This window comes from Callorhinchus milii, unplaced genomic scaffold (assembly GCF_018977255.1).
Source record: "Callorhinchus milii isolate IMCB2004 unplaced genomic scaffold, IMCB_Cmil_1.0 Scaffold1, whole genome shotgun sequence".
NCBI lineage: Eukaryota > Metazoa > Chordata > Chondrichthyes > Chimaeriformes > Callorhinchidae > Callorhinchus > Callorhinchus milii.
The window spans coordinates 108,781,974-108,796,093 of record NW_024704742.1 but is presented as its reverse complement, the minus strand read 5'-3'; the positions used below and the strand labels follow the sequence as shown (position 1 = coordinate 108,796,093).

Sequence of the window (14,120 nt, the reverse complement as noted above, 5' to 3'; positions counted from 1 at the left end):
GGCGCAGTCGAAGAGGAGGGTTTTGAGATTTAATAACTTCCTAGTGACAAATCCTGGGAAGTTTGTAATCTTATCAGAAAAAGTCATGGACTCTGGAATCTATTTGAATATATTTTACTCTTTATCTTTAGAGAACAGTATCCAATTGTCCTGATACAGGGCAATCCTGTTATTAAGTATCTTACTAGGCTTGGGTTCACTATTAATGCATTTGCCTCGTGGACTCATAGTTACCTGGAGTGCAATACATTGCCAGATTCCGGTGCAGACCAAATGACTTCCCACATTACAAAATGGCCGACTTTCAGGTGGTCTGGTCACCGTCAACATCGTTTCCAGGGCACTAAGCAGGAGATGCTGCTAACGTCTCAGTCTGCGCAGTGCGCATGTATGCAAAGGGAAGGAAGTGGCATGGATGGCACTTCATGAAGGAACACAACACACAGGTAGCGGTGGTGACCAGACGAGTCAGAAATCAGCCACTTTTTCTTGTTCTCTTTTAATAGAGCATCTGAGATATTAGACCCAGATGACCACCCTATAATTGGGTCAACCTGTGCAATGTTTTTTGCAGAGAGCCTGAAAGAGACATTATTAAATGTTCTATCTATTTTCCTCCTCAAAGACAAAGCAGGCTCTAATTAATCAACAATATTCAGTGGGTCTTCTGAAGTCATAGTCTTTAAATAAATAATGAAAATACAATTTAAGTTCTTTGCCAAGATTGTCTGCTGTCAAATTTGTTTACTTCTTTGCACAAAATCACAGAGGCACAGAGACAAAAACAATCAACCTCTCTACTTATTAACACAAAATTTTGCCTACATACTAATAATTATTGACTTTCTTCCAGCATATCTAACAAAGCTTGAAGCAATCTATCATCTCTATGCTTGTAAGGTTTGGTGCCATAAATCTGGTCATTATATTCACTATATAGACTGTTCTCCAAGTCTTTCAACTGGGAGTATTTGTTTAATTTTTCGGCACTATGAAGACTCTGAATTGATACATTCAACTTTTCATAGGGTACTCTGCTGTGAAGAAGTTGCTGAAGGTTATTGTGATTACTTTGTTGGTCCAATGTTTTCTGTAGAAGACGAAGAACAGCTTTCTCCTGGGTATTTTCTGTGCTTTTATTGTCTTCACTGACATCCCCTTGTGTGTCAGGATTTGCAGGCTTACTGTCCTCGGGAGCATCTTTCTGCAAACAGTAACAACAACAACAAAATTACATTTGTATAGCGCCTTTCACATCGGGGGAAGGTCCCAAGGCTCTGGACAATCAGTGTTTCGGACCTGATCTAGGGGTCGAAATTGGGCAGGGTGGAGGGCAGGGGGGGGATCAAAGGCACAGTCGAAGAGGAGGGTCTTGAGTTGGGGCAAGGTGGAGGGACTGCGGGATGGAGTTCCAGAGATTGGGAGCAGAGTGGCTGAAGGCCCGCCAGCCAATGGAGGTGTAGGCGAGGCAGGGAACATTTACTGAGTGGAGTTAGATGACAAAGTTAATTATTTCTCTGGTTCTAATCTGTTCTTATTGAGAAAACAGTGTTATCTGGTCAGCAGATAATTTCTCCAAGTAACATGAATTTCATAGGATCATTCCACATTTGTTAAATTGTATTACTGACTATGACTGTCTGAATAAAATAAATGATTCAATAATGAAAACATAAATTAAATTATTTGCCAAGATTTTCTGTTGTCGAAATTCATTCACTTTACACAAAATCACAGATGCACCACCACAAAAAAAATCAACTTCTTTACTTGTAAACACACAAAAACAAAAATAATAATTTGACTTGTGTCAGAACCTCAAAAATTCGACTCATTCACACAGATCCTGCATCAGTGCAAACACTGAGAGGTGCAGAAAGAAATGGGATTCACTGGTGTGATTGTTTGAACATCTACTCAGGTATTTTTACCCCGAAATGACACGGACATGCGATCACAGTTTAGTTAATACATAGCCACAACACTTTTAAGTAAATCCTGTGAAACGCTTCAAGGTGTCCTTCCATTATGTAAGGTGCTATATCAAATGCAAGGAATTGTTATTTAAAAATATTTAAAACAGGTAACATGACTTGATATTAAAACCTTCACTAATCACCCTTTCTCACTGCATCATTTGCTTCCAAATGTACAGCCAACAAGGTTAGACTTTTTTCCCTTAAAAGGCTGAGAGCAATGCTGTACCTCTATTTTGTCTTCCTTCGTCTCCACACCTCTCCTGTCATTCTGGACAGCGTTGTAAGGTCTATACACTCTTGGTGTCCTCATGTGTTCAGGCTTGGTGGAGGTACCATGCAAAATCAGCTTCCAATCAATAATTTTCCCTTTATTTTGCTTTCTTCCAGACTTAGGTATAAAGCCAAACAAAACAATTTATTACATTTTATATCTGACAATTAAGAGCAAGGCTGATCCACTACACACAGGAGGACACAACAATTTTCATGAGGAGCAATGTACATTTATACTACAATGGAACCACGAGTGTAAGTGCATAAATTTGGGCTTTGGCAGTGAATGTGATTAGGCTATTTGGCTGTGCTGGGGAGGAGGGAAGGAGGGAGGGGGCAGGATGTCACATATCACCATATAGTGGATAGCGATCAGGAACAGAGATCCTGGTTATTTTTTTCTCGCTCTAACCTAAAGCACTGAGGCCAATTGCAGTGCTCTACTGCTGACTGAAATCAGATGAGTTAACTCAAAGCCGTCTGGAGATTGAACCTGGGGCCTGTAAGACTTAGTCAGTAACTGGATAAATTTGCTGAATCATCAAAGAAATTCTGCTCACCATTTCTGAATGAGATGAATTAGGAACTGAGGGCCATGTTTCGTGAAATGGCTCAACAGAATGAAGTATCATCAAGTGAGATTGAACATAATGCATTCTGCCATACGATTTGTTTTGGTCAGCCGGGTATCTGACAGATACAGAAACCCATCCCCATGCTTAGGAGTATCCAAACCAAACTGAGAGTTCCATGCATCCCACCTAGACATGAAGCTTCTGGTATCTTACAGGAATGCCCCTGTTTTACTTAAGACAGCCATGATGTTAGCCATGTGTGTCAATATGGCTCAGTGGTAGCATGGTAATAATAATAATAATAATAATAAGAGTAGCACTCTTGCCTCTTGCCTTAGAAGATTATGCGTTCAAGCCCTAAGTTTGGACTTGAGCTCACAGCCTAGGCTGACACTCCAGTGCAGTGATGGGGTGCGTTGCATTATTGGAGGTGCTGTTCTTCAGATGTGATATTAAACCAAGGTCCCGTCTGCCCGTTCAGGTGGATATTAAAGATCTCATGATGCTATTCAAAAAGAGAAGGGAGTTTCTCCTGGTGTTCTGGTCAACAATCCCTCAAATAAAATTGGTTCAAAGTAAATCTTTTGAAGCGCTTTGGGACATTCTCCTGATGTGAAAGGCACTATACCAAATGCAAGGATAATTATTTATTATTACAATGATTCTGTGGGCTTCTTCCCCAATGAGGGAGGTGGATATTAAAGGTGGATTGAGAAAAGAATTCATCACTTGGCTACACTTGTAGCTCCTACAAAAAGCAGCAAGAAGACAGGTTCCACTAAAGATACGTGAGGGGCAGCTGACACAGAGCCAAGGAGGCGGGAGGCAGGCAGGCTGGCAGCAGCCAGGCTAATTTATCCTGCAAACCCAATTTGTAGAACACAGTATCTCCTGGCAGGAGTCTGTGTTTATTACACAATGAATAAAGAAGATGGGATTTGGTTATTGCAATGTTTATAGTGACAAGCTGCAACCAAATCACCCGATATTGTGAAATCTGTTTCGTTTTCCATTTGACCCAGAAAAGGTTTTAACCACTGAGCGGAGCTTACAACTCTCTTTCTCAGAAGCAAGCGCACCACAGAACCGATTACAACTGCAAATGTAACAGCTCATTTCAAGGCAATCATCTGTATGCGCATGATTCATTTAGAGGCAGGAAACAGACCTAGATGAGATTTTACCCAAGTTACAGTTAAAATGATACATCAAACAATATTTAACGTCATATGCTTTGTCAAATCTCCAGAAAGATATTTAAATTGAGAAAATTCTACATTTTCCTACCTATCCTACCTAATTCATATGATTACTGTAGTACTTAAATCTTCATCATTTCTGTCACATTTTTTCTCTCCTCTCCAACCACTGTGTGAAGTCGGGGTGGTGGGGGAGGGTCAACTTCTCAGCCACTGATAACTATTGACTGCTTTTGATTATATTTTTGTCCATGTGATAATTATGAGCAGCAATAACAAAATAATAAGTACTTCTTGTATTTGATATAATACTATTCATATTGGGAGGACATCTCACAGAGAGTCACAGAATTTTGCTATAAAGCAGAGTGACTGTGTATTTGTAGGCAAACATGGTAGCCAATGTGTGCACAAATAACCATGAAGGGAATGACCAACTTTATCTGGGGTATTGTTAGCCAGGACACGGGGAGAAACTCCCTTCTCTGTTCAAATAGTGGCACAGGGTCTTTAACATCAAGGCAAACTGGACCTCCGTTTAACATCTCATCTAAAGAACGGTACCTGTAAGAAAACAGTGAATGTCAGCCTGTACTATGTGAGTTCAAAGTGGCGGCATGGAGCTTGAGCCCGCAACCTTCCGACTCAGAGATGAAAGGGCGACCAACTCAGCCAAGCTGACACATGGTGAACCATTCAGCAGTATTTAGCATTAGTGATAATGATCAAATCACAAGTCTCGATTTTCACCCCTAGCTCTCTCCTACATTGTAGAAGGAGAAATAACTAATCAATCCTATGCTTATGAACATATGCTTGATAACTAAAGAATGTCTTCCATTACATTTAATGAAAATACTTTCCTGTTTTGTTTTAGGACTTGTTTTAATGAAACCCTTCCAGTGCAGTGTGCTGTGACTGTTGATCCGCTTATTAAATCATCAGCACTGAAGTCCAGCTCTGGGAAATATATGAAGCTGAGTCGTCATCGTGCGTAAAAGATGCTGTAACTTCCTATCAGTCCAATTAATTAACGACTGCAATTCCACAAATGCAATGAGTCATTCAGTTAATCAAAGGCCTTTTTTCATCTGCTCCCATCGCACCCCCACTCCCCAAGCAGATACTTATTATATTAGATTTATATTTAATTTCCTATTAATAATGTACTCTTACTAGCCTGAATTCAAAAGGTTTTCCCTACTAGAATGCCCTTGCTTAATATTACAAAAAAACATCCTAGTAGTATGGTAACTTGGCACAAAGGCCACAATTTAAGTGAAGCCCAAAACAATGGTTGACTCCCGGGTTGCCAGGTCACAGCTAAAGTCACATCCTATTAATTGCACGCAGGCATACTATGCACAAGGAGTGATGGCAACAGTGACCTGACAACCCTGAAGTCAGACAATTTTTTATCGCGGGAAGCTTTTTAGGTTAAGTGTCAGAAGTCAGGAATGCCACCCTTTCAATTAGATGGATCCACAGTAGACCTACACTATAAATGAGTGCTATATTGAAAGGTTCTATTATGGGGTTCCCTGTATTTTGGCATCAATTTTGTGGGAATTCTTGATTCTGACTCACGGGGAATGTTGTCCTAATTATTTTTGGAGTGGGGGTCCCTCAAGGTGTGGAGTGTGCCACACACTTTCATTAATCTGGAGGAGTTCTCATTTACATTTCTTATTTAAGAGTCTTATTACATTGTCAACCCAACTGAAAGCGCTTCCCAAGATTCACTGAAACAATTTAGTGTTTGTAAACAGGAGCGACAGCCAATTTGCATACAGCAGTGTTCCACAAACAGTCATGAAGTGAATGAACAATATTATATGTGGGATTGATGGCCACGACACCAGGTTAAACCTACTTTCTCTTTTCAAATTGTGCCATGGGATCTTTAATGTCCACCTAAACAGGCAAAGAGCCTCAGTTTAATATCTCATTTGCAGGACAGTACCTCCGATAATCAGCACTGCACTGGAGTATCAGCCAATACAATGAATTCCAAGTCCCAAAGTGGGGCTTGAACCCGCAACTTTCTGACTCAAATGCAAAAGTCCTCCCAGCTGAGCTACTTTATGCTGAAATGTGCAGGTCAAAGGCATGATTAAAATGCCTGTGGGTACATGCTTTCTGTTTAAAATTATAGTTTCATTAAAAAGTTAAATGAAAATGCAAAAGTAAACTCTGGACACCAAATATTCAAGAGCTCGCTCAGCAACAGCTATTAACATCGGCTGCCATACAAACTATTCCCTGATGGCAGTGTTTGAACTTTAAAACAGGAGGTTCATGTTTTTTCTAAGAACTGAAGTTGTTTGAAAATTCCCTGATGTGACATGGCCCTTCAATTAATGCACAGCTCAATCGCTATAAAAATCTTGCTTCACAGAAAAAGTAGAACGTTTAAAGCAGGCTCTAGGGAAACGCAGAAGAATGCATTTTCTCCATCGTAGCTGTAGATTCTGTGCCGGCACAGACACAATGGGCCGAATGGCCTCTTTCTGTGCTGTATAATTCTATGATTCTCAGATGCAGAATAAAGGTAATGTATATTTGTATTTCAACTTTTATTATTTGTTCACAAATGTTTGTCCTGTATTTTACTTCACTAACCTGTCCGCTCCCTCCACTCTGCAGGCACTGACCTGCTTCATGATCCCCACCCTGCCTGGTTCACTATCTGGATCAGTACTTCAGCCTTTTTGCCCCCACCTCCTGGAACTCCATCTCAGAACACCTCCACCTGACCTCCTCCCTTGCCTCCTTCAAGGCCCATCTCAGACCTTCCTTTTCAACCATGCCTTTGGTCATCTTCCCTCCTCTACCCCACTTGCCTTCCATCCCTCCCTGATCCCAGCCTGCAGCTCGGGTGCAAACCCCTCATTGTCCAGCGTATTGGGACATTCTCCCAATGTGAAAGGTGCTCTGTAAATACAATTTGTTGTTGTTGTTATTTTGGGATGACTTTGGCCATTATAATCCTCATCGATGTATTTAAAAGAAAATGTATACATTAGAGAGAAGGGAATAGAGGTGTAAGGAGAGGGGAATAGGAGGGATGAAGGCTCATATGGAGTAAAAACACCAGCATGGACTATTTGGGCAAAATGACCGGATTTTGTATGACTCTGTTTAACTCTTTGTAACTTATTTTCAGAGAAAGTTTGAGCTCCCAGTGAAGTGATTAGAGACATCGTCCCAACTTGAAAGGTGCTTTACACTATAAATATGAATTGTTGTTGTGAAAGGCATTTATCTTTTGGAATGCTGTGGATAAATTCACTCATTCAAGTGCTGCCAGATCTCAGATCCACTGACAAGTTTACCAGTTCATAAAACCACTGTAGTAGTGCCAGTAAGCTCCCCATGTAAACACAAAAATAAACTACGTCAGAAATTGACCTGGTCAATATCCTAACTATATCAATCTTTCATCTTTCATTCATCTTTCAAGTGATTTTTTTGGCCAACAAGCAACACTTGAATGACTTTGCTCCTACCTTTCAAAATAAACAGCTGCACGAAGGTAATAGGAAACACATGAAAAGTTGCAAATAGGGAAAAAAGGTTAGAATAGGTAGAAATCACGTTAACTAGGAAAACAATAATTCAAAGTAAAGTTTACACAAAAATTGGAGAGAGAATATGAAAGACATGTAGAAAAGCTAACTTTTCTGACATTTTTATTTAAAATTTGGATGTTATATTTATTTAAATAATTTAGTGTCAACGTTGCAGAATTAAAGCTGTCCTGATGTAAGTAATATTACGCCAGTGTCACAATGTGTGACCTGAAATGTAATGAACTGATCTACTCAGAGAGGCAGGAGTCTGGGCTGGTCAGCTGGCAGTCTAAGGAGGATTGTGTTTCAACTTAATTTTTTATTTATGGACTTGGTAGGAACTGGGATTAAATTTAATGAATGCCTTTCCTGGAGTCTTTCTGTGAAATGCAGTCCAGCCTCGATCAATCCTATCACCCCCCAAAAAGTTATAGATTTTATCATCTGAATCATAAAATATCAAGAGCAACAACAATTTGACATGATATGGTGCCTTTCAGGTCAGGGGATGTCTCAAAGCACTTAATAGAGCTGACTGGAAGCCCCCGGGTACTGGGAGATGAGTATCTAATTGGCAGTATTTCTTAACTGCATTGCTTAATAAGAAATCCCAATTACTCGAAATTAGCATTTCCTTCCACAGAAGTATCACACTGAACTGCAACAAAATAAGATTACTAACATGGTAAAAGCTGAAAGTGATGTTTGAAATAGAATGTTCAAGCAGGATCAGTTCCTGGAATTCAGCTTGGAAACTGAAGTAAAATTCTCTCATTATTTGGTATGTACAACTTTTTCAGTATTAATGTTTGCAATGCATTCCCCCTACTTCTCTTGTATTCTTACCTAGCGATGTATACAATTGGAAAATATCATCTGGCTGGACCCAAAGTACACACTAAATCACATGCTACTCTATCTCACAAATCTCAAGCAATTTATCTGCCAAATAGCTATCCAAATCTTCTTCTCCATTTTTCTCTTTCCTTTTTATTTGAGCTTTCCTTTTGTCATCTGATCTAACCTTCTATATATGAGAAGCTGCACTTTTGTTTTGCATTGGTCTTGTGATGAACAGCTAGAGAATAATAATAATCCTTGCATTTGATATAGCACCTTATCACGTCTTCAAAATGTCTCAAAGCTCTTCACAGAATATACTGTAAATTGAATTGACTGCATATTTTGTGGGTGAAATGCGGCAGCCAAATGCACACAGTAGTGTCCCACAAACAGTCGTGGATTGAGTGACCAATTTATTACTATTATTTTTATTTGAGGTAAATAGAGGCTTGTGGAGTGAGAAAACTTGCCCAGCGTTTCACTCTGCCTGGAATCAAACCAAGCTTGCGAGGCGAGTGCTCTAACCAATGAGCCACAGGACACCATATTATACAACATAATGGATGCAAGGAATTGCAGGCTATAAATTAACTGGTGGAAATTCAGATCATATTAAGAAGTCTTGGCAACGTAGAAAAAGTATTGTGTGGAGATCACAATGTGATCAGATTACAACCTTTGGCTCACTTCTTGGTCACTTACTTTATGTAACACAATCTCTCTGTTGATACATTCTAAGGTTTCTTCTTGTTTTGTGAACTGCCTCTTAGTCTCTGCAATCTAATATTCTCAGAAAGGTATTCCTTTGTGACTGTAGGTTTATCAGAAAATTTGCAGAAAACATTGTGGGGAAATTCTAACCACAGAGGATAATGATGTTTCATTAAAATAAACTAAATTCTACAGTGTTGAACAATCCAGCAATCCACAACCACACTTACCATATCGGTAATCCTCAGAACCCATGTGCCAGCTGGATCCTCTCCCCACGTGTGCACTGACATAAAGGCCCAGTTTTTAAAGCCATTGGGCGAGGAATCCCTTTCACGTTCAGCCAAGAGCACAGTGCTGGTTCCTGGATTCAAGAACAAGGATGAAAGCAGAGTTACATTGATCACCTGCAAATACAGTCACTATACTTTACAGTATATCCGGTGAAGTGCTTTGAGTCATGCTTCCAACGTAAATAATAATATCATATATAATAATAATCCTTGCATTTGATATAGCGCTTTTCACGCATTCTAGACGTCTCAAAGCGCTTCACAGAATAAACTGTAAAGTGAAACGACTGTATATTTGTGGGTAAAACGTGGCAGCCAATTGCGCACAGCAGTGTCCCATAAACAGTCATGGATTGAAGTGAACAATTTATTATTGTTTTTTGGAGGATTTTTCTTGAGGGATTATCATTAGTCGTGTGGAGTAAGGAAACTTGCCCAAGGTTTCGCTCTGCCGGGAATCAAACCCAGGTCTCTCATTTGAAAGGTGAGTGCTCTAACCACTGAGCTACAGGACTCCAATGGTGCAAGGATGCAAGGATTATTATTATTTTATCACTCCAGTCATTCTCTTGCAACACGAGAATATGGCTAAAGCAAGAACTATCAGACGGAGAACAATTTCTAATTCTCAAACCATGCAACCATGCAACCTTGTGAAGCAAGTTCCAAGTCAGATATGTCAGCACTAGATACAGAGTAACATTCCCTCTCTGTAGCCCTAATACATTGAGTTAAGCTAGTATCCCATCAAGCAGCATTGAAATACAGTCTACAGCCAACAACAAGAATAGATTTCTGGACAACATATCCCATGCAGTACTGCTTTTTATATAATTGTATATAAAATGACCAATATTGAATGAGAAAGTCAAATGATGAATGATGAACTATTTTACAAAAACATGCTAGAAACAATGGTTACACTGGCACTTGGAGAACAGCACCAGAAAAGTGCTTTCTCTGCATTATTATTATTATTATTAGTAGTAGTAGTAGTAGTAGTAGTAGTATTATTATGTACCTGAAGGAGATGTGAGAGTGATATGAAGATCTCCTCTTCGGGTATATTCAATGGTTCCCTCCAGCTGGACATGTTCCAAAGCCATAATATGATTGTTCTGCCCTTCACAAGCTTTAGTGGGGATTTCAATAATAATCTCTCCCCCAGCTTTCAGAACTCTGCAAAAAATATGACATAATTGGCATAAGACAACTACAAACAAATGTAATCCATGATTCATAGGATGTACTGGTGATTTACTTGCTTTAAAGGCTGTTCTGAGGCTGAGATTTAAGGCAAAATGTATTATCTAATGTAAGTTAATGAACAAGGAAAAAACAATTCCTCATGGCAATTTATTTTATTTAACAACGTGTCCTTTGCCTCAGATCTGTGCAGTTAAGGTAGTCATCTATTCAACAACTGGATCAGCACTGCCATCTCTTTCATCTTTAAATCCTTGTCACAAAGTTCAAAAAGGAGTTTTGCATATGCTAACTATTTATTGGCATAAATAAGATATTATTTGGCTTTACTCAAACATGGTGTTAATGTTAGACATTTACAAAAACAGAAATACTTTATGGTTTTGAGCTTGTGTACATAAAAAACCCTAATAACTTCAAAATACTTCACCATAATTTCTTACTAGATTGTATTTAGATTTCTGATTAGACTGATATTATCAGCTGGCTCCAACTTCTAAGTCCAAACGTTTATAGCATTTTTATTCATTCAAATACAGGAGCTATTCTTTCTTTATTATTAATGGTCTGTTTCCTATTAGTTATAACATATTAGGCAAAATGTTTCCATCGGTGGATGGTAAATGGCAATAATCCCAGCAAATAATCCAAAGCCAATTTCATCATTTTCCATTTTTTGGTGACAGTCAAATAATCAATGGGCACAAATTCCACTCAGTATTATGCGCAGAGCATTTACTGATGAGTGACTAATATGGGAAATCACATTAAAGGCTGACATCACCAAAGCCAATGCATGCAATGCTGAATGGAATCCCCCTCCACTCCCCCACCCCCAAGTGCTTGTACAGTCGGTTTTCTGTGGTGAGTGGGGCTGATATCAGTGGTATGTGAACTATCAGCTCCCTCCCCAGATTATTGTTACTTTTCAATTTGTATCACAGGTAAATATTGCAAAACAGGTTCAACCGAGCTTATGGCTAGTAATTTCACTGCCATGGGGAAAGAGCTTGGTATTGGGCTCAGGCTCCTGTGGAGATAAGATAACCTGATCATATCACCGCTGACAGAAAGATACCAATAAAAAATGAAACCACTGTACTTTGTTACCAAAAATTCCATCAAAAAAAATAATAATTGGTTGCACAATCCACGACTGTTTGTGGGACACTGCTGTACGCATCTGGCTGCTGCGTTTCGTCCTCAAAATGTACAGTCAATTCACTTTACAGTAAATTCTGTGAAGTCTTTTGAGACAAAGAAGTGATAAGGTGCTCTATCCCCTGATTTATCTGATATGGCCCAACTGAAGCCAACTTGAGTCTTTCAGATTTTACTCATTCAGCATTATCTGTTTATTAGTGTCTGGTTGCTACCATTGGAGAAGTGCTACAATGTTTGCCTGGTGATGAGAGCAAACTCAATTTTTTGTAAAACTCACTCCCGAGTTACCTTTTGCCACTGATAACCCAATAAAGAAAAATTGCAAGTTTATAGAAAACTAGTTTTACTGTTATATGTTGATCAAAAAGGAACAACAAGCCTCTCTCCAAATACTAATGCTATTTGTCTTGGCCAATAATCCCTCAAATAAAATTGGTCATTCATTTCCTGGCTCTGCCCCCACCCTATGAAACTCCACCCTGCAGTCGCTCCACCTCGCATCCTCCCTTACCTCCTTCAAGACCTGTCTCAAGACCCTCCTCTTCGATCGTGCCTTTGGTCACCCTCCTTTCCCCCACTGCCCTCCACCCTCCCTGATCCCGACCCCCAACTCGGGTCCGAAACACTGATTGTGAAGCACCTTGTTTTACTCAGCCTTGAATAACTTCAATACCCAATCTCAAACCTACAGTTTGATAAAATTAGAATTCATGTGCCCACAGACAACTAAAGCTATGGCATATGGTTCTTAGTAAATGTAAAACTGAGGTTAAATGAAGTTTAATTTGATCCTGAACTGCTTGTCACTGCAGAAATGCTGCCAACCGAATATATGACGGATGCGGACAGATTAATAACAAAGAAACTGCACAGTAATTGCAAAATATTTCTTCAATTATTTCCGAGCAATAAGAAGTGATGAAAGCATGTACGCAAAAAACAGAAGCAATAAACTTCTGTATTCGTGATGAATACAGATTTGAACAGTAGCTGTGTCGCTGACAGGGAGCGGGGTGATAAGCATGTGACTGCATTTCCTATTATATAGCTCCATTCCTCTTGGTGCCACTAGTTCCTGAGCGTACAGTAATTAAAGATATAATGTAAGTCTTTGATTCCTTAAACAGTCTTGTTGAAATAGAACATGGTTCACCACACTTCAACTATAGGGCATATCCCTGATACTTAAAAAACACTTATTTCCTGACTGTTCAGTCATAACTAAGATGGCTAGCTTGGCAAGGCCTCTGAGAAGCCTTTCTGTGAAAATTATTAGAATGATACTTATTCTCTAACAGACACATCCTCCAGCATTAATTAAAGCCGCTGTGGCCTACAATTAGAGCAAGACAATTCAGTTACACCAATAAAGGAGCCAGAGGCATATGCACTTTTCTTCTCTTGAAATGACTGAGCCACAATCTGCTGCTCCTTAAATGCTGTATGCACAGCGAGGTGTTTAGTAAGGCATTAATCACTATTTTAGCCAGTGGTCTCACAAACCATGCCAATCTCATATCTTAGCAATATTCACCCATTTAAGCAGAAAATCTTTCACAATTTCTTATTGCAGCTTTATTATGCAAGTACAAGTGGCTGAGCAATTTGCAAACTACATTCAGGAAAGAAAGGATCCTCCTCTGGCGCCAAGTGCCCTGAGAAATCATTTACTATTCACTAATTGTAAAAAAATGGCACAGAGAACCTCAGAAGATATAGATACAGTTAATTGAATTCCTAACCTGGATTCAAAGGTATTATCTTTAACAATGCACTTCTTCTTTTCTGGCACTCCCTTCCAGGTTTTGGGATCTGCCATGTCGACCAGTGTCTTGGCATTTAGCAGTCCAAACCCGAATCTGTTGTTGACCATCAGAGAAGCACCATTCTTTTTCCAGCCTGCGTTGTTGCACAGTGGATCGTATTCAGAGGTCCAAACAATCAAGTGTTGCAACTCCCTCCAGGTTAGATTTGGGCTTTTGAGAAAACAAAAACACACTACTGAAAGGTGACAACTCGCAATGGGATTCACAACAGCTATTCTGAATTCCTCACAAGGAATCCTATCAGTAGCTACCTGTGCCTCACAGCAAAATCATTAGATCTCTCTCTGAAGGACCAGATGTAAATTGCAGGGCCCCCTCAGATTGACTGTAACATACAGCAGGATTCCACATTAGCAACTCTGAATCCTTATTAATAAATCTTGTGGTCTCTCCGAATCATCTGTCCTCTCTCCCTCATGATCTTGTTGAGTTCTCCGTACCAATGTCTATCACAATTCTCCCTATCCTCAAACAAGGTG

At 39.5% G+C, this 14,120-nt stretch overlaps 1 protein-coding gene across 1 annotated transcript in view; it reads right to left on the bottom strand.

Annotated features, from left to right (window-relative positions):
• Positions 1-444: 444 nt before the first annotated feature.
• The window catches only part of pcsk1 (proprotein convertase subtilisin/kexin type 1), a 54,076-nt gene continuing 40,400 nt past the window's right edge, over positions 445-14,120 (bottom strand). The window contains exons 10-14 of the mRNA XM_007893092.2: positions 13,558-13,791; positions 10,467-10,624; positions 9,383-9,516; positions 2,206-2,367; positions 445-1,204 (exon numbers count right to left, since the gene is read on the bottom strand). Of these exons, the coding sequence (XP_007891283.2) occupies positions 836-1,204; positions 2,206-2,367; positions 9,383-9,516; positions 10,467-10,624; positions 13,558-13,791 (1,057 nt within the window). The 3' untranslated portion in view covers positions 445-835. The remainder of the gene's footprint in view (positions 1,205-2,205; positions 2,368-9,382; positions 9,517-10,466; positions 10,625-13,557; positions 13,792-14,120) is intronic.